Here is a 23567-nt window from a genome sequence, read left to right as displayed (position 1 = left end):
CAGGCCAGGGTGGATGTGAATGCAGGTAAATGTGATTGGGGTGGTTAGGTAGTTAGGGATCGCACCCAACACCTCGGCTATTTCACTCAGGTAGATGAGATTCTCTTGCTGAGAACGATAGTCAAGATGGTGTTGGTGCGGAATAGCAGTAGTGAGGAATGGAAGAGGAAGTTGACTGCTGACTCCTAGGAAGATTGCTGAGGGGCTCAGCTAAGAGTGGTGACTGGCATTGATACTGCTATCAGCCTTCAGGCTTCGATGCTACTCTCCAGTGGCTGAAAAGACCCAGCTCAAGGAGAAATGGGTGGGAACTTGCCAAAACTCTTGGGGGAAATGGGTCTGCAGAATTTAGTTAAAACAGCACCTCACTTTGGGTTTCACTTCCTTTCTGACTGCCCCTGCCAAATCCCACAATCCTGTCAGCAGGTTTTGGTATGTTCTCTTCAGCTAATGGCAAAACACTCTAGCAGGACAAAATGATGGCTAATGCTAGCCAGGCTGAGCAATACGGGGCTTGGTAACTTTATTTGTGCCAGTCTTTGCAGCACAAAACTTGAGTGAAAAAAATAGCTATAGAGCTAACATCACTTATTCCGGATTAGACATTGTGCCAAATGTCTACAAACATTATGTACAATGTTTTACTTAATCTTCAAAAAACTATCTGTGAAGGGTACTATCATTAGCTCCGTTTTACAGATTAGAGGCCTGGAGCCTAAAGAAATTGGTAATTTAAGGTAACTTGGCTAGTTATTGGCGTAGTCACCCAAGTCTGATAACAATATTCGCTTTAGGCACAAGTGTTAATGCAAGTGAGTATCAGTCCGTAAGAACGCTGAGCGCGGTAACATATTATCAGTGCCCATATCATCGGACACATACGGTAACCGCAGTCCAGCCCTCACCCATCCGGTGACCCCCGCACACTTGACGCTCACGCGCGCAGTCGCCGTGGCTTCCTCTAGGAAGGCTGAGGCGGCCTAATCTCGGTCAAGGTGTTGAGCACGACTCTATCTGGGTTGGACTCCTTCTGCCTGAGCGTCTGATCCGAACGTCGTGCGGGCGGAGCAGGGAGGGCGGAGCCGGCGCCCGGGAGAGTTACGGATTGGAGGGGAGGAGGAACAGAGGGCGGAGCCTGGGGGGTGCGGACGAGAGAAGCCGCAGCAACCATGTAAGCAGCCTTGCTTCCTGCCGCAACCGCCGGCTGCCTGAGAATCGCGGCGCTGGGCTCTGAAGCTTCCTTCCTGCGCTTGGGCCCGGTGAAGCGGGGGCTGGGGTGGAGGGTGGCCGGCGGGGCCGCGGCGGGAGGCGCAGGTAAGGGAGGGGGCTGGCGCGCGGCCGGCTGGGCCTGAGAGTGGGGAAGAAGGCGGGTTTAGGAAGGTCTGGGGCCGGAGCGGAGGGGAAGTCTGAAGTGAAGGCGAGAGCTGGGGCTTCGCAACCGCGGCTGCGGCCGAGGCTCGGCAAGGAAGGGCAGAGAACCTGTGCCCGCATTCAGGCGGCTCCCTTGATTCCCCGGCTGCCCCTTGTCTGGCGAGTGGGGAAGGGAGCCGGGTGGGGCTGTTCTGGAAGAGGTTTCCTTGGAAGCATTTGAAGTTCTCTTGCTCCTCTCGTCCCGTATACTTGAACTTATTTCGGAGGTGCATAGTCCAGTTCCTCCTCCCTCTGATGGATAAGCTCCGAGCCTGTGTTTCAGAGGTGTATACATAGACGGGACAAGAAAGTTGCTCATCTACAGAAACGGTACCGGTAGTAGGGTTTATATACTTCCTTAAATGCTTGCCTTTGCTCTTTGAGGCTATTCCATTTGTACCTATGTTTAAGAGTCTCTTGAGAAGACTTGATTTCCCAGTTAGTATTTTCCCCTTGTTTAGAACGTTCCCAACAAAAGGATGAGAGTGGAATATTTTTAGGAATTAGGGGTCTTATGTTCTATGTAGAAGTCACTGTTAAGGCATTCAAGAAATATGAGAAATGCTGGAATTCTGTTTTAGTCAAGTTATTCCTGTTTATCTGGTGTATTTATTATATTATCCCGTACTGATTCAGTGCATCCTTGACAGTAGAGGTGGTCTCTTGGTATATTGTAGTGTCTTATTTCTGGTTTATTTGAATCTTGTTTTTTGGCACTCCCACTATCAGGATTATTACAAAAAAGTTCTTAGTTTCTTTCCGTTAGATTCGAGTTTGTGACAGAGAAGGGCAGGTTAAGTTTCTTTGGCAGAGCAAGACTACTTTCCTGTGTCCTCCCTTTTTCTTCTTTCTGGGAAGAATAATATGGATCATATGGTTTTCCTTTAGAAAACCTCCATCTGTTGGTACGTTGATCAAAAATTGAACAAAAAAAAGTCTTTGTAGATGGAAACTAACATTTCTACTATTCAGCTGTCCTGCATTGTTAGATATATTTTGAGTATTAAAAAAAAAAAACACTGTACTTAGAAATGACTGAACTGATACTTGCATTTTTCTGTTTGCTAAAATTTTGGTTTGGCTGGTAGAGCAGGCTTATTTTCTAAATTTCAGTTCCTGACAAGACTTTTGATAGTGCTGAGGGGGTCTGCATATACTAGTCACATTCAAGTGAGAAGAGGCAGAGTGCTGGTGATATATGAGAGGTCTTTGAATGAGTAAGTGAATGCTTCTAATTACCTCTCAGATAGGAAAGAATCCTAGTTTATATCACAGACAGTTAGTTATTAAGCTACCACAGAATAAGAGTTGTAAGATAGTTTTTTCAGGGTCCTGGTATTATTATGTAGTTATTAATATTAACTGTGTGATTGTATTGTTTTAGAAACTACACTGGTGAGTGTTTTCTTGGTAATTTTTGTCCTCACATCTTCAAAACCTAATAAAAGTTTCTACATGGGTGACCCTTAGGTGTGATGCTAAGACTCTTTAGGAAGGTTGCTAACTCTCCTCATTTTACTTGCGTCAAAGTATTATGTAGGATGTTCTCTGAGGCCTTCAGGTTGTTACTGCTATCACATTATTCTTTCTCTCCAGGACCCTCTTTTTTTTTTTTTTCCTCTTTTTACCTTTTTGAATTTACACTTGATCAATCACCAGCTGATTTCCCAGTCCTTTATGCTGGTATATGGGTTGTCAAGACACTTTAGAAGGACGTGTCCTTTCCCTCTTTCCTTCTTCCTCTTCTCCCCCCCGCTTCCTCCTCTTCTTCCTTTGCCCCTTCCTCTTCTTCCTCTTTTTCTTCCCCCTCCCTCCATTCCAATAAACATTTGTTGCCGAAATTCTCCTCATCAGTGGTTTTATTTTTGCTTTGTTTAATTAATAATCAATTAACGTTTTAATTTGGCAGTGTCCTGAGTAGTTAGAATTCAGGTAGACCAGAATTGAAAGTCTGGGAAGAGCTACAAGATAATTTTGCTCTAAAGACTAATTCTGTGCCTCTTATGGGCAAGCACTTTGCTAAAAGTGCTTCACATATACTGTCGCACTTAATCACACTAAGACTCAGTTTCCACTATGTAAAATGAAGATGGTAATACATATCTCACAGGGCTCTTACCCAAATTTACTCAGCGAAGATATTTCAGAGTCAGAATTTGAAACCAAGAGTGTCTGCCTTCAAAACCGATGCAAACTCGAAATATCTCTTTAATTAAAAGAAGAAATAATTAAATAAAATGCTGCCCGCAGGAATAAATAAAGAGTAATTCTGGGGTAAAACTTGGCATCTAGTTACAGCTCTACCACTGACTAGCTACGTGACCCTCGAGAAAGTTGTTTTGGGTTCAGTGTACATTGGTTGCTTCAGAGGTAAAATGTAGTAATAAGCCCAGCTCTGTATCTTTCAGGCTTTTAGAAAAATGAAATGAGATGGTAGATAGGATTTTGAAAGTGAAAAAAGCATTTTGTAAGAGTGTAGTGTCCTCCTTGTAAATATAAATTAGATTACAAGCTATAGCATTTTAATGAGTTATGCATAATTCATCGTCTTCTCTTTGAAGTATTAATATGGCAGAAAATAGACATCAGTGCTTTTCTGTTACCTGCATCTGATGATGTGGTTAGCTTTAAAGCTTTGGTTGAATTATAATTTTTGGTTATTAAAAAAAAAAGCCCGTTAAGATCTTCATTTTAATGCCTATATGAATTGAGGCTTAAAAGGAGAAAACCCAGGCTCCTGTGCCTAGGAAGACATATGATGGGGATCAGTCAGCTTGTGGATTTGGATAGTTCTTATAGGTGATGAGGCATAGTTTGAGGTACCTTTGAGGTTATATAGAAATGTCGTTAAGGGATGACTATTTCGTTTCCTGTTCTTGGAAATATTCGTTTTTTATATTTTTTTGAAAGAAAACATTGAAATAAGTAAAATAAAACTTTGAGGAATTTGTATGCTTGTGTAAAACCAGTTTTCCCCTTTAAAAAGCTATTTTTTCAAAAAAGTCTTAAAATGAAAACTATGTAAATCATGTGAAAATCCTCTTTTTTCCTTTTTGCCTGCTCACATTTATGCCTTACCTTCAAATTTTTAATAATTTTGGTATTTTTCTGTATTTGAATAGTAATTTTGAAAATGAGATTGACTATATGTTCCTAGTTTTAGATAACTGAGACTCTTCCTTATGATCTAGACTTCAGTGTTTTCAAGTCTTAATTTGGAGTATATGCTGAGCTAGATTTATTTACTCTTTGGTTTGTTTAGGTCTGAATTTTTGAAGTCAGATTTCTAGATATTTGGATGCTGTTTGGAATCAACCTTCGGGCTTCCTGAGGAACTTACTTTTGCTTATTTCTTTTGTTATTAGACTCATGAAATGGCCACAGATGATAAGACGTCCCCTACATTGGACTCTGCTGATGATTTGCCTCGATCTCCTACTAGTCCTTCTCACCTCACACACTTTAAACCTTTGACTCCTGATCAGGACGAACCTCCTTTTAAATCCGCGTATAGTTCTTTTGTAAATCTCTTTCGATTTAACAAAGGTAAGACTTATTCTTAAAGATCAGAGACCCTACCATCTTGATTCTCTGAAATTCTCTTGTTCAACTTTCATGCTGTGTCTTTGCAAGAAAGTGAAATATTAACAAGGAGGTAGCTTTATAATCATAGGTCACTGGAGTTAACTGCATAAGAAGAGAAAGCTAGAATTTTCACTTTAATCTTATTAATTATTGGCAACTGAAGATCAGAATTGAAAACTAAATATTACAAGGAGGTCTCTTTTTAAAGAGAAGTTAGCATTCTTTTTCTTTTCCTTTCTTAATATATCTCAGTTTTCTTAAGTTCATAGAATGGATTTTTCTCTTTTAGGGGTTAATAGCCAAAAAATTTTTATTTTTTGCAGTATGTGGACCTCTCATTGTTGTGGCCTCTCCCGTTGAGGAGCACAGGCTCCGGACACGCAGGCTCAGCAGCCATGGCTCATGGGCCCAGTCACTCCGCGGCATGTGGGATCTTCCCGGACTGGGGCACAAACCCGTGTCCCCTGCATCTACAGGCGGACTCTCAACCACCGCACCACCAGGGAAGCCCCCAAAAGATTTTAATTAAAGCAATGAAACTAAAGGACCAGCACATGGGAGGAAGGGTTCATATTTTTCAAAAATTGAAAGCTGTCAGCAGGCTTGTTGTTGACCTGTTAAGGTATACATTTAATGACACCAAATGAAAAGATATTTTTAAAATGAGCTCTTTTTAAGTAATATATTTTTTACTTGTTAGAAGAATTAAAAAAAAAAACATGGCCTACATCTTTTGCTTTATATTTAGCTGTATTGTTTGAAATGTGTTAGAAAGTAATCCCTCTAGTTGTAACGGATTTGGGGGTTAATAGTTTAATTAACTCAGTAGAAATTTTAATAGTATTAACTGACTTTTATTAACAGTCATGTTGAAAGCTCTGTAAAACCTGTTAGTCCATTTTGAAGACAATAATCTTTTTTTTTTTAAAGAAACCACAACAATCTTATTCTTTAGAATAGTTTTGGATTTATGGAAAAATTAGGAAAATAATACAGGAAGTTTTTATATACCCTTACACCCAGTTTCCTGTGTTATTAACATCTTACATTGGTAGAGTACATTTATTACAATTAATGAACTATTATTGATTCATTATTAGTAACTGAAGTAAGTATTTTATTCATATTTCTTCAGTTTTTACCTAATGTCCTTTTTCTGTTCCAGGATCCTGTCTAGGATACGTTACATTTAGCCATTAAATGACAGTAGTTTTTTTATTTAGCATATGTTTATTGAGCACCTACTATCCACTGGGCACTATTTTAATAGTACAAGGAATCTATCCCATAAATAAAGCAGAACAACAAAAAAATCACTGCCTTTGTGTAGAGCTTGCATTCTGTTTCCTTAAATATGCTCAAGAAATTTCTCATGAAAAGTAAAACAGGGACTTCCCTGGTGGTCCAGTGGTTAAGACTCTGTGATCCCAGTGCAGGGGGCCCGGGTTTGATTCCTGGTTAGGGAACTAGATCCCACATGCTGCAACTAAGACCCAGCTCAGCCAAATAAATATTTAAAAAAAAAAAAAGTGAAACAAACTGAAGGTCACATATACCAAGGATGTAATTTTGCCACCTTCTTTGAATTTCTCTCTCTTTTTTCTTTAAGAAAACCCTAATGTTTACTTAGGCATGTAATATAAGTACACATTCTTTCCTAAAAACTTCTCATCTATTTCCTTCTCTTTGCTGGACTCTGAGTCTTAGTTTTTCCAATAATTCCAAGCTTTTGTTTGCTGCAGAGAGAGGAGAAGGGGGTCAGGGAGAGCAACCATCTCTGAGTGGAAGTTGGACCAGCCCCCAGCTCCCTTCAAGGACACAATCTGTGAGATCACCTACACCTTATAAAAAACAGCTTAATGAGGAGCTCCAGCGGCGATCTTCAGTGTTAGGTATGACACTGTTCTCATTTCATTCCTCTCTGTGTATTAGACTTTTCCCATAGTCATTGTGTTTTGCAGGTTGTTTATTGACTTAACTTTTCTTCTATTTGGAATAGTCAGGTACTCTTGAGAATTAATGAAACTGTTACCTGGATAACTGTTGATACCTAAACAAGAGTTCTTAAACATTTCATTAAACTTTAGGCAAGGCAGAGCTTTCTTTGACTGTTTTTTGATTAATTACTTGCTTGGGTTTCAGCAGAGGACAGTTTGCGACACCCCCAGGAGAACACAGGTTAGTTTCAGCTTTGTGACTGACTGCTGCATCTGTTCTTGGGGTGGCCAGTGTAATGTGATGTGCATGCCTCTGGCTGCAGAAGTCTCTCAGTTCCATTAGCGGGCTGCCACTTGCTCTTGGCCTTCTGTCCTTGTCGGGGTGCAAGCTGTCATTGTGGCTGGATAAGCTGAGCTCCTCTTGCCTGTTTGTTCTCCATCCTGGTCTGCTACGTGGTCATGTCCTTCATTTTCATGCTGTAGTGGGATCAGCCTGAATCCACAGACTAGATAAAGTGAGTTGTTTTATGTTTTATTTCTGTTAGATTATTAAACTCAGTGCAGTGGTTTGCCCAACTCAAGGTGACAGGAGAAAGGCAATGAGAGGTGGCATAAGAGAGGGAAAAGGATGTAGCATTGGAAATCAGGTGTCCGTGAATGTCAGATCCTGCCTTGTCTGGCCAGTCTTCCCCATGAGGTCTTCGAGTGAAAAGTAGGCGGGCACAGGTAATGGTTGTTGGCAGAAGGATATTTTATTGCTAGTTGAGACTTGGCTCAGAACCTTCTTCTGGTGGGTCAGAGGAGAAGGAGAAACGAAGCAGAAGAAGAGTTTCACGCTAAGGACTGGAGCGGAGCTGGCTATATCACCTCTGTAGGTTTCCCAGGGCAAAGGGACTCAGCCTGCGTCACATCAGCTGTTTGGAAGGAAGAATCAGAAGGTAGGAAGAGAGAAATGAGCTCTTTACTCCAAATGGATGGAAGGAAGAGACCATCCCCACTTTTAACCTTAAACTCTCCTTAGCTCTTGAACCTGGCCTGTGGCAACACTCCTATTTTTGTTAAGGGAGCTCTTTTGACTAAATCCTATACTGAGTCAAGCATAGGATTTATTTGTTTATAAAATTGAGGAGTTGGACTAGAGTCTAATCATTTAGGGGTTACAAACTGACAGCCTACCAAACCTTGGCTTGATGTTTTGATAAACTTTAATTTAAATATCACTAGGTGGAGCTTGTAATGTCTAGTTTGCTGCAATCCCCACCATTCCTTACTGTCTTTTATCAAGTCCACTTGATTCTTTGATTTTGCCTTAGCTCCTAGAGGCATTTGAGTTTCACAAGCCTGGGACTGTTTTACCAATCTTTTCCTACTAAAAGGCTGTGATTCCACAGTCTACTAGCTCTGTGACCTTGGGAAGTTATTTAATTTTCTAATATTCATTTTACAAGAGAAGCAACTACGATGATTTGCTTGAGGGCAGAGTGCTAGACCAGATTTTCTCTCATGTTTCTTTCATCTTCATCCATGATGAAACCATCATCTGTTGGTTCCAGGAACAGTCTTGCTCCTGCTTTTTCTGTGGATGATGCTGTTTTTACTTTCTCATACTCCTAAGTGGCTGAATGCAAGGGGCTTCACAACTAATTGTTGCCTGTGCATGGGAGCACAGCCTTACTGTTCTAACAGCTTCATCTGTCTCCTTTTTCAATTCGTAAATCATGGAGAGTTGGTTTATCACAGAGACTCAAGAACAATTTGCTCATTCTAATACACATACATTTTTATTCTAGTAATAACCCATGAGGTATCTGCTGAAATTAAGATATTATTTATAGAAACAAAGTTTTCTAACATAGGTGCTGTTTAGATAATTATTTCCGTAATTAATATCTTGGAAAATTCTTCGTCAATTTATACCAACTTCACATTTTTTTGTAATCTTTTCTTTCCCACTCAACCGAAACAAAGAACACCTAAATCTAATCTAGCAAACAAGTGAGTTTGGGAAGGATATAGAGAGAGCTATTTTCCATCTTGCTTTACCATAGATTATTAGGGTAATGAGTTTAAGCTAATAAGGATGTTCATCCTTTTCGTCAAGCCACCTCTACTTCATCCTTAGGTTTAGTAACTGCTGGAGCCAGGAATAGGTAGAAACTTCAGTTGTAATCTTGCTCTAAAATAAGGAAATGATACATGACAGCTTTGGTGGACACAAAGCTGGAACATGGGTGTGTTTTATTATTGACAGGACTGGCTTCAGTATTGCTGTTTCAAGAGCAAGTGATCCCGTCTAGTTTGGAACTGTAGGAGTAGGGAGGTGGCAGGGAAGGGTTGCATTGGGGTTCTAGCAATTCTTTGGGGAAGAGAAGTCTGCTTGGACATCGGTGAAGGGAAGTTTGTGGATAAATTACCATCCTGGATGTTCTGAAGTCTGTCAGACTCTGTGGGGTTGGCTATTAAATTCCTTTCTGATGATCTACTCCACGAGCCTTTGGGTTTGTGGTCTGCAGACTGAACTGAACTGTTCAACCCTGTCGCTGACCTGTTTGACTGTAGAGACTGGGCTAGGTAACACACAAGGATTGCTTTTCCTTCTGTTAAATTTCTCGCAGGAATTTGTAGCAGGACCGAAGGGCCCAAGAAATCATTAATGAATTTTGGGCCATGTTAAGTGATGCTCCCATCCAGGCCTTAAAATCATCAGTGGTCACAGACAGTGTTTGTCTCAGGTAGCCCTCATTTGCTTGTGAAGCAGTGTTTCACATGGTAATAAGAAACACTTTCAACAGCCTCTTACCCTTATAAAGGCTAGTTTTAACTCTCAGTCTGTGTCACTGGCTGGGAGAATGTAAGTATTGATATATGCTAAAAATAAGAGGAACTTTGCATTGATACTAGAGACTATTAAGGTAGTGTTTTTTGTTTTTTGTTTTGTAAATCTGACTCAGATACCAGAAGGAAGGCAGAACCTGCCTTTGGAGGTCATGACCCTCGTACAGCTGTTCAGCTCCGAAGCCTCAGCACAGTATTAAAACGCCTCAAGGAAATCATGGAGGGGAAGAGCCAGGTACTGTCTAGAGGCTTTAGAAGATTACTTATTAAGCACTTACCTGGGGACCATGTGGTACTCACTAAAAATGGTACAATGCCACTTGAAAGAAAGTTCAGTTAATACTAACTTCACCTGTGGACACCATATTTTTTACTCATAAGTTTCTAATTTTAGTTTATCAATTTTTTTCATTTTATGGATTGTGCTTTTTGTGTTCTGTTTAAGAAATGTTTTTCTAGCCCGGGGTAGTAAATATTCTCCCATGGTTTCTTTAAGAAGCTTTATTATTTGTGTGAAGTATATGGATAAAGATTCACTTTTTTCCCCATGGATGTCCAGTTGGACCCAGTATCATTTTTTAATTTTTTAAAATTTATTTATTTATTTATTTATTGGCTGCGCCACATGGCATGCGGGTTCTTAGTTCCTGGACCATGGATCGAACCCGTGCCCCCTGCAGCGGAAGCTCAGAGTCTTAACCACTGTACCACCGGGGAAATCCCAGCACCGTTTTTTTTTAAAGACAACCTTCACTGACTGCATTACAGATCTTGTCAGAAATCCATTTATATGTGTGAGGGTGAGTCCATATATGTCCAGGGCTCTCCTTTTTCTTCCACAGCTCCGTTTTTTCCTCCCACTAATACTCCGTCTAAAATTACTGTAGCTTTGGAATAAATCTTAATGGCTGACATTACACGTCCTTCAGTTTATTCTGCTTCAAGATTGTCTTGGTCATTTTGACCTTTTGCGTTCCCATATAAATTTTAGAAATAGCTTGTTAATTTCTGCAAAAGAAATTTTCTAGGATTTTGATTAGCAATGCATTTGCCATTGCATTTTAATAATCAGTAGTTTCAAGAAGGCTTCACACATTTTTGTTGTTACAGGATAGTGACCTGAAGCAATATTGGATGCCAGATAGCCAGTGTAAAGAGTGCTATGACTGTAATGAGAAATTTACCACTTTTAGACGCAGACACCACTGCCGACTGTGTGGGCAGATTTTCTGCAGTCGTTGCTGCAATCAAGAAATCCCTGGAAAATTTATGGGTTATACAGGTAAATGGGCTGTATTGACACGTTTACAATTTTTAAAGATCATAACAATAAGATAGTTATAATACAGGACCCATGTTAAGTCATTTTTTAATTTTGGACATCATGTGTGAATTATGGGGTGCACAAACATGAGGGAGACATGGCTTTGCTTTTAAGGACCTTATAGTCAAATAATAAAGTAGATGGGGATATTCATAAATAACATGAGTAAAAGACAGTGTATCATAGATTCTAAAAAACCATGGGACCATTAATGGTTTTTTTGTTGTTGTTTTTTTCTTTAAATTTTTAAAAAAATAAATTTATTTATTTATTTATTTATTTGTGGCTATGTTGGGTCTTCGTTGCTGTGCATGGGCTTTCTCTAGTTGCAGTGAGTGGGGGCTACTGTTTGTTGTGGTGCGCAGGCTTCTCATTGTCGTGGCTTCTCTTATTGTGGAGCATGGGCTCTTGGCGCGTAGGCTTCAGTAGTTGTGGCACGTGGGCTCAGTAGTTGTGGCTCGTGGGCTCTAGAGCGCAAGCTCAGTAGTTGTGGCGCATGGGCTTAGTTGCTCCGCAGCATGTGGGATCTTCCCGGGCCAGGGCTCGAACCCGTGTCCTCTGCATTGACAGGCGGATTCTTAACCACTGCGCCACCAGGTAAGCCCCATTAATGTTTATTAGACAAGTTGGTTGGAGTGATCACTAATTTATATTATTATGAGAGGTTTTTTTTTTTTTTTTTTTTTTTGCGGTACACGGGCCTCTCACTGCTGTGGCCTCTTCCGTTGCGGAGCACAGGCTCCGGACGCGCAGGCTCAGCGGCCATGGCTCACGGGCCCAGCCGCTCCGCGGCATGTGGGATCTTCCCAGACTGGGGCGCGAACCCATGTCCCCTGCATTGGCAGGCGGACTCTCAACCACTGCGCCACCAGGGAAGCCCTATGAGAGTTTTTATTTTACAAAATACAGATATCCCTTGAGTTATGTGACAGTGTGCTTTAGCAAATTGCATTTACTCATATTCTTCCCTAAATTTTAGTAATACAGAGATTTAAAATTATTTGTTGAAGCAGAAAAAAACTAAACGGTGTGTGTAGTGATTAGGGAGTGGAAGTGGAAGGTGGGCAGAAGTTACCAAAAAGAGAACACTTCTGTTTTGTTAAAGTGTGTGTGTGTGTGTGTGTGTGTGTGTGTGTGTGTGTGTATAATTTAAAAAAAATTTTTATTTATTTATGTTGGCTGCACCAGGTCTTTAGTTGCAGCATGTGGGAATCTTTTACTTGCGGCATGTGGGATCTTTAGCTGTGGCATGTGAACTCTTAGTTGCAGCACGTGGAATCTAGCTCCCTGACCAGGGATTGAACCCAGGCCCCCTGCATTGGGAGCACGGAGTCTTAGCCACTGAACTACCAGGGAAGTCTGAGAACACTGTTAGTATCTCTCTCATGTTATTTTTATTATCATGTAGATCTTCCTTTTGGCCTTACTTCAAAAAAAAAGATTTTTTTTTTAACCTAAACTGCTTCAGAGTTCAGACCCCAGTTATCTTTCATCCAGATTATGGCTGCAGCTTTTAAAAGATTTTTTTACCTTTAGTTTTTCCCTATCTCGAATTCATTTTTCATACTCTAGTCAGTATCCTATTAAATGCTAATTTGATCATGTCAAATTCCCGTGCATAAAACCCTTTCAGAGTTCTCATTACCTATAGGATAAAATCCTATCTTGTTAATATGGTTGGTGTATGGATTCCCTAGGGCTTTCTTAACAAAATACCACAAACTGAATGGGTTAGGACAAACAGAAATTTGTTGTCTCACAGTTCTGGAGGCCAGAACTACCATAATAGCCCTCATTCCACTGGTCAGGAACAAATGTAGGGATTTGTCATTTGCTGAGTATGTTTATTCCAGTTATATATTCTAGAACTGAGGGATAACCACAAATGGGTTCGGGGACTCACTGAACCCACTGTAAGATGGACCTAAGCTGGAACTCTGTTGATCACCTGACCTCTGTAAGCCCCTGCTCTGACTTAAAACCATAGTAACATTTTGTGCCTCTTGGAATTAGTGTTAATTCAGTGCCAAAGTCCAGTCATCTCCTAAAAGTTTGACTATTACCTTTTTCTCAATGCACTGTCACTCTGGTGAAAGGCTCTAGGTCCTTTGGGGAAGCCTTTTAGGAAGATAAACAGTATATATTTTTTGGCAGTGTAGTGGGGCCCTTCCTCAAGGTGACCCAGCCTCCCTTCATTCAAGGAATTCTGGGTCTGTAAATGGCTTAAGTCTGAGAATTGGTTGAGGGGTCATGACTCTTTTTGATTCAAGTGTGAGTTTTGTTCACTTGATCTAGAACTCTTTTTCTTATACAAATCCAGTAAGAGTTTAGAAGACTGCCCATTTACTTTTAGGAACACCATGATCAGATGTGTCATAGATCTCTGTATATGTTACACTATTCTGCTTACAGCTTTGACTCTGATGTCTCTTCTGGTAACATGCCTACCTTGTCTTTGTCGATTAAATGCCACCACTCTGCCCCTGCCAACCTGGGATCCAGTGGTCCCCAGTGCATTTAGATTTCCCAGTTTAGCACCAGCAGTTCCCACTATAATGGGTGACTGCAAAGCTCTACAGGGATGCTGGGGCTCCCCTCACAAATTTTTTTTGTCATAGTCATGGTGAAAGGTATGTCCCCTGGATCCTCCTGGGGCAAGCGAGCAGATCTTACTTGGTAAATCTGCTCTTAACAGTCTCCCTAAGCTTTTGGATCCCTTCCTTTATAGCATTCCAGGGTAATTCTGGCATTTCAACTTCATTTAGTATAGGACACTTTTGGTCCATGTTTTAGCCAGCCAACCAATTAACCAGACTGTTAGAGCCCCTTTGAACACCTTGAGCTATAACATTAAATCCAGAATCTCTGCTTAGTGGGTCCATATCAATAGATCCAGTTTGATCTGATGTTCTTTCCAGTATTATTCTATACCCTTGGTAGCCATTCCCACACATATTCCCTGGATTTCTGTTTGTCTACATTGGAAAAATCATGTAGTTCTTTTGGAGTGTGGTGTACTTCCTCATGGGTCACACTTTATAACTCTCCTTTCAGGGGACCTGAGTCTTATTATAGGCCTAGAAGCAAAGAGGGTAGTGGGAGTGGGTCCTGAGGAGAATAAGCAGGGTCTTGCAAGGCAGCTAACTCATGGGAGGCCGTTGTGAATTTTTCAGGCAAAGCAGGGTTAATCTCAGACAGGGTGGAAAGGCTACTTCTACTCGCAAAGAAGACTAAGTAGAAGTTGGCAGTTCAGTGTTCCCAGCTTCCCCAAACATCCCCTTCCAGGTTTCAGGATTTCGTTCCTTTCTAATCAATGCCCTAACTTTAATAGACACACCGTAAGGTTAAGTGACTCAGTGTGTGTTGTGGTTCAGTCACTTGCGTGATGAGACTCTTGGTTTGATTTTCAGCAGTCTCAGTTCTGCAGCTGTGTATGGTTCTTTCAGGGAAGACATAGACACTTTGAGGTACATTGTACAGTTCTTGAGCTGGGAATCTGAATTCCTGATGTCATTCTTTTCCCTTTTTGTCCAGTGCAATTAGGAGCAGCTGATCTCATACTCATTAGTTTGACAAAAATGTTCTAAGATGTGCAGTACATGGTAAGTCAGGTCTTTGCCTCTTATAAGTATTTGATTAGGAGTATCCATAGGTGATACTTACGTGACTCTGTTGCCCCATCACACCGTGGACTATCAGCATTCTCTTTACCACTGGAAATAGAGTCCTTATTGCCTTTAAATCTAATTAGAGAACCAATTCCAGAAACCCAAAAACGAATTCAGAAAATTCAACCTTAAGATTTTGTTGCTCTAGAACTTCTCTTGGTACCAAAATTTGTATTAGGGTTCTCCAGAGAAACAGAACTAATAGGGTATTTACGCCCCTCCCCGCCACCCCCCCAGCACACACACATTTATATAGAAAGAAAGATTTATTTTAAGGAACTGGCTCAAGTGATTAAGGGAGCTGGCAAGTCTGAAATTCTTAGGATAGGCCAGCGGGCTGGAAACTCAGGCAGAATTTCTGTCTTAAAGACTCGAGACAGGACTTCCCTGGTGGCGCAGTGGTTAAGAATCCTCTTGCCAGTTCAGGGGACACGGGTTCGATCCCTGGTCTGGGAAGGTCCCACATGCCATGGAGCAACTAAGCCCGTGCGCCACAACTACTGAGCCTGCGCGCCACAGCTACTGAAGCCCACGTGCCTAGAGCCCGTGCTCCGCAACAAGAGAAGCCACCGCAACGAGAAGCCCGTGCACCGCAACAAAGAGTAGCCCCTGCTCGCCACAACTAGAGAAAGCCCGTGCACAGCAACGAAGACCCAGCGCAGCCAAAAATAAATAAATAAATAAGACTTGAGACAGAATTTTTTCCTTTTTTTAAGAATCCTCAGTCTTTGATCATAAGGCCTTCAAATGATTGGATGAGATCCATCCACATTATGGAGGGTAATCTGGTTAAAGTCAGCAGATGGTAAATATTAATCATGTCTTAAAAAAAAACCCTTCACAGTAACAACTAGACCATTGTTGGACCAAATAATCAGTCTTGCCAAGTTGACACATAAAATTAACTGTTGCAGATGGGACAATGAATTCTGGGCACAATTGTATATCCAGGCTGCGAATAAATACCTAGAATACCTAGGCACATAGAAACAGATCAATGAATGTTAAGTTATAGTGGTGTAGCAGTGCTATCTCTGTATCTGCTGTGCAACTTTCTGATTATATGTGTCTCTTGTCCCCAGTGGACTGAGTTCTTTGATGGCAGGGCTGTATCTCGTCGACCTTTTTACCACATCCTTTAATTTAGGCATGCGCTCAGTAGGCCCTTGCTGGTGAGGATTCTTCAGGAAATGAGAACTTTTCTGGTCTGGGTTGGCTCCCTTTATTGATCTGATCATTTTCATTCTAACAGCTGAACGATGAAGGGAGATTTCCTTTACAGTGTAAGAACCAAGCCTTTGTTATGGCAACTTAAGAACCTTTCTGCAGGAAGTAATTTCATCTCCTTACTACAATTCTACTTTGGTCAGCCGGTGGTAGTATGTCCTAGCACTCTCATTTATCCTGGACTGGAATTCAATTTTTTTGGGGGGGCTCTTGATTGGAGATATCGTTCTTTAGATTCATCTGTTGAATCATGGTGTTAAAAATGAGTAACACAACAAGTGATATGTAACTTTGCTTAAAATACATGCATAATTTAATAAAGCTGAGTACTATGTAATAGTTTTCTTAAAATGAGAAATAAAAGACCCTTTATTGTACTTGGTAGTAATTATGGTAAAAACACAGTACAGTTGACTTTCAGAAGTCTTTTGTTCATGTCACTTCAGTTCTCTAAATGTTAATGGTAAAAAGAATTATGGTAGAATTGTTACGTAACATGTTATTAGTAAAGTTTAATTATCTTACCTCCTTTTTTAGTACACTAAATTGTTATAGAATCACACAAAAATTGTAACAGAAAAAGGGTAGAAATGAAAACTTACATTTGGGCAGGACTGCATCCTGAAAAAAGATGCATTTAAAATTATTAAATAGCCTTATTGTTTGTCTTCCCAAGAATATTTCATTTCCACCCTTACTTTCACTATAAGAATTTCCTTTATACTTCCCCCCCTATATTTCATATTGCTTGTAAGCCAATTTTGTTAGTTTGTTTTTAAAACTGTGCCCCCTTGTGGAGACCACTCTTCATGGCTTCATATAGATAGCTAAATAACATTTTCCTCCTTACTTGTTATTTAGGGAAAAAGTGTTACTTCTATTTGTATTGGTTTATATACTCAATTAAAAAAATTTTTTTTCTTGAACATTCTGTCTCTGATAGATCCCTTACTTCATTTTTAGAACCTTGAGGAATATTCTTTTAGCAGAGTTTTCTAGTACCTTGAGTCATATTTTCTTGTTATAAATATTTGAGATAATTTGGATACCTCGATGGATTTTGCATAATGATGGTTTTTAAAATATATAACAGAGCTAACAAAGTTACTTTACTTTTAAAAGATGTCTTTTTTGGTAGTCTTTACTTGAGGATGGTTCCTGTTATTAGATTAACTAGTAACCCAAGGGTTTAATGTGTTCTGGTAAGTAATATGTTAGTTATCTTTTACTTAATTTTCTTTTTTTTTTTCCTCCTAGGGGACCTCCGAGCCTGTACATACTGTAGAAAAATAGCCTTAAGTTATGCTCATTCCACAGACAGTAATTCCATTGGTGAAGACTTGAATGCTCTTTCAGATTCTCCTTCCTCTGTGTCTGTACTTGATCCGAGTGAACCCCGAACACCTGTAGGGAGTAGAAAAGCCAGCCGCAACATATTTTTAGAGGATGATTTTGCCTGGCAAAGGTACTGTCACTTACATGTAATTTTATTTATATTTGATAAATACTGATAGTCTTGTGACCTAAGGGTGCTTTAAGTTAACATTTAACTTCTTTGAATTGTTTCCTGAAAATACACCGTTTTCTCCTTTTTTCTCAGCTTGCCTTAGGAAGGATCACAGAAGATGTTTATGGATAGTGATAATGTTGACTAATTAGAATGTTAGCTCCACAAGAGGAGAGACTTTTTCTTGTTTGCTCTTCTACACCTGGCACCAAGAACAGTGTGTGGCTTATATATGATCTTGATAATATTTGTTGAATAAACAACAGAAGTTATTTCCATTAATAATTTCTAACGTAGCCTTCTTTGAGAAGGAGGATGCTCATAAGATTTGTGTTCATAATATTTGCAAATGAAATTAGATTTTTTTCCTTCCTGAGGAACATTTCATCTCTTCTTGTATGTCTAAATATGCTACACTGTCTGGTTGTGGAGGATGTTACTCTTTCTTTACCTGGAACTGTTTGAATTAGAATCCTAGATTCATCAGTTTCTGGTTGTTTTTCGTTAGCTAAATAATTTTCTCATGCATCGTACCAAATATGGCCACGTCAGAGTGCTTGAAGTTTTAAGTAGCATCTTTCTGTTATTTTCTCAGTTACCTCTTAATGGAGTGAGGAATTAATAGGTAACCAATGAATTTAGACAAAAGTAAAAAATGAATGAATTATACCTACATTCAACATGTATGAATCTCGGGGATATAATGTGGAGGAGAAAAGAAAGTCACATATGATATAGCCAGTGATTATTTATAGAAAGTTCAAAAATATACAAATGAATACACTGTCTAGGGATACAAACATGGTAAACTTAAAGAAAAGGAGGAGAATGATAAATATAAAATTTACAACAGTAGTTTCATTGAGGGCAGGGAAGGGAATGGGATTGGGTCAGGGGAACAAGCACTTCAAAGTCGATGGTAATGTTCTTTTTCTTAAATTGCTCCATGGGTGCATTGGTGTTTGTGGCATCCTGATTCTTTATACCTTACATATATTTTATAAGTTTTAAAGATTGACTCTGCATTTAATGAACAAGAAAGAAAGGAGAGGGATTCTTCATTTCTTACTTCAGTAAGCAATGCCATGTGGATGCCTGGCCCTGTTGTGTGAGCCCAGAATTGGCAAGTGTGATTTAATAAAACAAACCAGGTTTGAAAGCTTCCTGGGAGATGCCGGATAGATGTCAAAGGCAGAATAACTTTAGGTTCTGTGCTAATAGTTTAATGTTCATTCTCTTTTAGCCATCATATCTCTGTGGTAGGCACTACTTTCTCCTTTTGACAGATGTGGGTGCTGAAGTTCAGAGAGATTAAGTAACGTGCCCAAGGTCACACAACTAGTAAGAGGTAGAGCCTGCACTTGGACCTAGGTTTGTGTGACTCTGCAGTGCTATTCCACCTAGTTATGGGGACTGAGAATAACGTATTTGAACTCAGGATTCCGGCCCCCTTCAAAGCACTTCAATTTTGTATATGTGATGTGAGAAGGAGTTCTACAAGTCACTCATCCAGCCAATTTTATTATTTTATTGACACCCATTATACTTAATATAACTCTCTTTATCGCTTTTTTGGTATTTGATATCCTTAAGACAAAAACCATCCTATTTCCACTTCAACTAAAAGAAGAGAACAAAAATGACCCATAAGCTCATTATTGCAGAAAAACAACCTGCTTTTAAATGTTAAAGCATTTTATTGAAATTGGATTTGCCTGTAACTCTCTTAAATCATCTCAGTATTTTCTTATTTTCTTTATAGTTTGATTCATCCAGACTCCTCAAATAATGCTCTTTCAACAAGACTTGTATCTGTTCAAGAGGACGCTGGGAAATCTCCTGCTCGAAATAGGTAAACTGCCAAATGAAAACACTGTTCTGTGTCTGGTTTTTCTTTTTTATGGTAATGAGAAGAACAGACATAAAATGGAGGGGATTGATTGTTATACACTTTCTTAGCTCTAAAAGCTGAACTAAACTATCGTTTCCTTTTTGCTAGTTAGCTGTCACTTGCATTCTCTCAGTGGCCATTTCTACTACTCTCTATTGGCTTCAGATCTCGGAAACTTCATTCCTTCTTTCTTCACGCTTAACAGGTGACCTCTCTTTCAGTTACACAGCAAAGAGGGGAGATAACAGACGAGGATGTCCTCAACTCTTAACATCACTTACCAACTTGATTACAGTTGCAGCTCATGCTTTCTCTTTACTTCTGGTTCTCCACTTGTGTTCTGGTTCTCATCCCTTACTAGTTTTTATTAGTTACTCTATTAGTGTTCCTTATCTTTCACTTCTCTCTGCTGACTCCTTACTGTCTGCATTTAAACAAACTCATGTCTTACCTATTAAAAACAAACAAACAAAACCCCTCCTTTGTGTTTTACTTCTAGTTATCTGTAGTCTCAATTTATTTTCTTAGGCAAATTCCTTGAAATAATAGCCCATAACTGTTCTATACCTGCACACTTCCTTCTCCTTTTCAACTTACTAGAGTGTTACTAACATCCACACCTCCCCACCAAAAATAGTCATTACAAAATCAATTGGTAAGTGGTTATAAACCTGAAGAACTAGATATCTGACTCACCATGGTTTAACATACTTTCAGTTTATTCTTCAACAACTAATTAATAGGTACTTGTATAACAGTGAATCAAATAAACAAAAATTTAAAGCATATGAAAACATAAGGAATAGGGGAGGAGGTTGGAATTTTTATGTTTTTTTTTAGATTTTTTTTTTGATGTGGACCATTTTTAAAGTCTTTGAATTTTTTACAATATTGCTTCTGTTTTATGTTTTGGATTTTTGGTGGTGAGGTGTGTGGGATCTTAGCTCCTCGACCAGGGGTTGAACCCCCCCCGCCCCCCGCACCGCCACCTGGCATTAGAAGGTGACGTCTTAACCATTGGACCACCAGGGAAGTCCCAAGGTTGGAATTTTGAATAGTGTGGTCAGTGAAGACCTCAGAGATGGTGATGTTTAAGCAAAGACTTGAGGAAATGAGGGAGTAAGCCATGTGGAAATTTTGTAGAAGAGTTTACCAAGCAAACAGGGAATCGCTAATTTCTGAGAGGGAACATGCCTGGCAGGGAATAACAAAGAGTCCTGTGTGCCAGGAGTAGAACCTTCTTACAATTCATTGTAAGGGCTTTGTCGTTTAATGAGTGAGATGGGAAGCCGTTGGCGAGTTTCATTTTTTATTTATTTTGAAAATATTTTATACTTGCAAAAAAGTCGCAAGTAATAGAGTTAAATAAGTTTTCACATATTCTTCATTAAGGTTCACTAATTTACATTTTGCCCATTTGCTTTGTTACTTTTTTTTTCTAGACTATTTGAGAGTAAGTTGCAGACATCATCCTTTACTTCAAAAAAAACTTATAAACTTCACTTTGTAGAGCAGTTTTAGGTTCACAGCAGGATTGACGGGAAAGTACAGAGAGTTCCCATATCCCCCTGCTCCCCACAGCCTCCCTCACTATAACCATCTCACACTAGAGAGGCATGTTGTTAAAGCTGACGAACCTGCAATGACACAGCATTGTCACCCAAGTCTGTAGCTTACATTAGGGTTCACTCTTGGTGTTGTACATTTTGTGGGTTTAAACAAATATATAAGGACATATATTCACCATTATAGTAAAGTACAGAATAGTTTCCGTGTTTTAAAAATCCTCTGTGCTCTGCTTATTGATCCCTCCCTCCCTGCCTCACCCGTGGCAACCACTGATCTTTTTACTGTCTTCATAGTTTTGCCTTTTCCAGAATGTTATATAGTTGGAGTCATACAGTATATAATCTTTTCAGGTTGATTCCTTTCACTTAGTAATATGCATTTTAGTTTCCTTCTTGTGTTTTTATGGCTCGATAACTCATTTCTTTTTAGCAATGAAGAATATTCCATTGTCTGGAAGTACCACGGTTATATTTATCCACTCACCTATTGAAGGACATCTTGGTTGCTCCCAAGTTTTGGCAACTATGAATAAGGCTTCATAAACATCCATGTGCGGATTTTCGTATGGATATGTTTTTTATTCATTTGGGTAAATACCAAGGATTGTGATCACTGGATCCTGTGGTTAAGAGTATGTTTAGTTTTGTGAGAAACTGCCAAACTCTCTTCTAAAATGGCTGTACTATTTTGCATTCCCACCAACAATGAATGGGAGTTCTGTTGTTACATATCCTTGGCAGTATTTGGTGTCATCTGTATTCTGGATTTTGGCCATTCTAATAGGTGTATAATGCTGTCTCATAATTTGCGTTTACCTAACGATGTGATGTTGAACATCTTTTCATATGCTTCCATCCTTTCCATCTGTATACATTCTTTGGTGACGTGTCTGTCTAGGCTTTGGCCCATTTTTTAACTGAGTTTCCTTATTGTTGAGTTTTAAGAGTTCTTTGTATATTTTGGATAACCGTCCTTCGTCAAATGGGTCTTTCGCAGATATTTTCTCCCAGTCTCTGGCTTGTCTGCTGACTCTCTTGCTGTTGTCTTTTGCAGAGCATAAGTTTTTAATTTTAATGAAGTACAGCTTATCAATTTTTCATGGATTATGCTTTCGTGTTGTATCCAAAAAGTCATCTCCATACCCTAGGTCATCTAGATTTTCTCCTATGTAATTTTCTGGAGTTAGTTTTACGTTTTACATTTAGGTCTGTGATTCATTTGGAGTTAATTTTTTACAAAGGTAGAAGGTATGTGTCTAGGTTAATTTTTTTGCATGTGTATGTCCAGTTGTTCCAGCACCATTTGTTGAAAAGACTGTCTTTGCTCCATTGTATTGCCTTTTCTCCTTCATCAGAGATTAGTGACTATATTTATGTGGATCTGTTTCTGGGCTCCCTGTTTTGTTCCATTGATCTATTTGTTCTTTTACCAGTACCACATTGTCTTGGTTACTGTAGCTTTATGGTAAGTCTTAATAAAGACTTACCATAAAGACTTGTGTCAGTCCTCCGACTTTGTTCTTCTCCTTCAGTATTATGCTGGCTATTCTGGGTCTTTTGCCTCAACATATAAACCTTAGAATCAGTTTGTCAGCATCCACAGAATAACTGCTGGGATTTTGATTGAGATTGTATTGAATCTGTAGATCAGGTTGAGAAGAACTGACACCTTCACAATATTGAGTCTTCCTATCCATGAACAATGACTATTTCTCCATTAATTTAGTTCTTTGATATCTTTCATCAGAGTTTTGTGGTTTTCCTCATTCAGATCTTGTATATATTTTGTGAGATTTATACCTAAGTATTTCATTTTTTTGGGTGCTGATGTAAATGGTAATGTGTTTTAATTTTTTTTTTTTTTTTTTTGCGGTACGCGGGCCTCTCACTGCTGCAGCCTCTCCCGCCACAGAGCACAGGCTCTGGACGCGCAGGCCCAGCGGCCATGGCTCACGGGCCCAGCTGCTCTGCGGCATGTGGGATCCTCCCGGACCGGGGCACAAACCCGCGTCCCCTGCATCAGCAGGCGGACTCTCAACCACTGCGCCACCAGGGAAGCCCTGTGTTTTAATTTTTAACTTCACTTATTCATTGCTGTTATATAGGGAAGTGACTGACTTTTGTATATTAACTTTGCATCATGCAACCTTGCTATAGTTCTGGGAGTTTTTTTGGTTGATTCTTTCAGATTTTTACACAGATGACCATGCCGTCTGTGAAGAAAGACAGTTTTAATTCTTCCTTCCCATTCTGTATTCCTTTTATTTCCTTTTCTTATTACATTAGCTAGTGCTTCCAGTATGATTTTGAAAATAAGTGTTAAGAGAGGACATCCTTGCCTTGTTCCTGCCTGAGCAGTTGACAGAGTTGCCATTTATTGATATGGGGAAGAGGGGAGGAACATTTAGACATGTTGAATTTGAGATACCTTCTAGACATCCAACTGAGATATCAAATAGTTGGAGGTATACATCTAGAGTTCAGGAGAGGAGTATAAGTCGGAGATATAAACTTGGGTGTTGTTATCATGTGGATGGTATTTAAAACTATGAACCTGTGTGGAGATAATCAAAAGAGTGAGTGTGGAAAGTGAGGAAGTACAGACCAGGGACTGA

At 39.6% G+C, this 23567-nt stretch overlaps 1 protein-coding gene across 12 annotated transcripts in view; it reads left to right on the top strand.

The window, feature by feature from the left end:
- Positions 1 to 1168: 1168 nt before the first annotated feature.
- PIKFYVE (phosphoinositide kinase, FYVE-type zinc finger containing) overlaps positions 1169 to 23567 on the top strand; it is a 77659-nt gene continuing 55260 nt past the window's right edge. For 2 of the 12 annotated variants that reach the window (XM_027122728.1, XM_027122683.1), the window contains exons 1-8: positions 1186 to 1740; positions 4776 to 4956; positions 6738 to 6887; positions 7141 to 7173; positions 9884 to 10002; positions 10878 to 11049; positions 17244 to 17451; positions 19256 to 19345. In XM_027122728.1, the coding sequence (XP_026978529.1) occupies positions 4785 to 4956; positions 6738 to 6887; positions 7141 to 7173; positions 9884 to 10002; positions 10878 to 11049; positions 17244 to 17451; positions 19256 to 19345 (944 nt within the window). In that variant the 5' untranslated portion in view covers positions 1186 to 1740; positions 4776 to 4784. Of the gene's footprint in view, positions 1741 to 4775; positions 4957 to 6737; positions 6888 to 7137; positions 7174 to 9883; positions 10003 to 10877; positions 11050 to 17243; positions 17452 to 19255; positions 19346 to 23567 lie in introns of all 12 variants that reach the window. The other 10 variants (XM_027122719.1, XM_027122672.1, XM_027122755.1 and 7 more) reach the window with 9 other exon arrangements.

This window comes from Aethalodelphis obliquidens, unplaced genomic scaffold (genome assembly GCF_003676395.1).
Source record: "Aethalodelphis obliquidens isolate GAN/ISIS:26980383/991018 unplaced genomic scaffold, ASM367639v1 scaffold2, whole genome shotgun sequence".
NCBI lineage: Eukaryota > Metazoa > Chordata > Mammalia > Artiodactyla > Delphinidae > Aethalodelphis > Aethalodelphis obliquidens.
The sequence above is the reverse complement of the archived record's forward strand: the minus strand, read 5'-3'. Positions and strand labels throughout refer to the sequence as shown.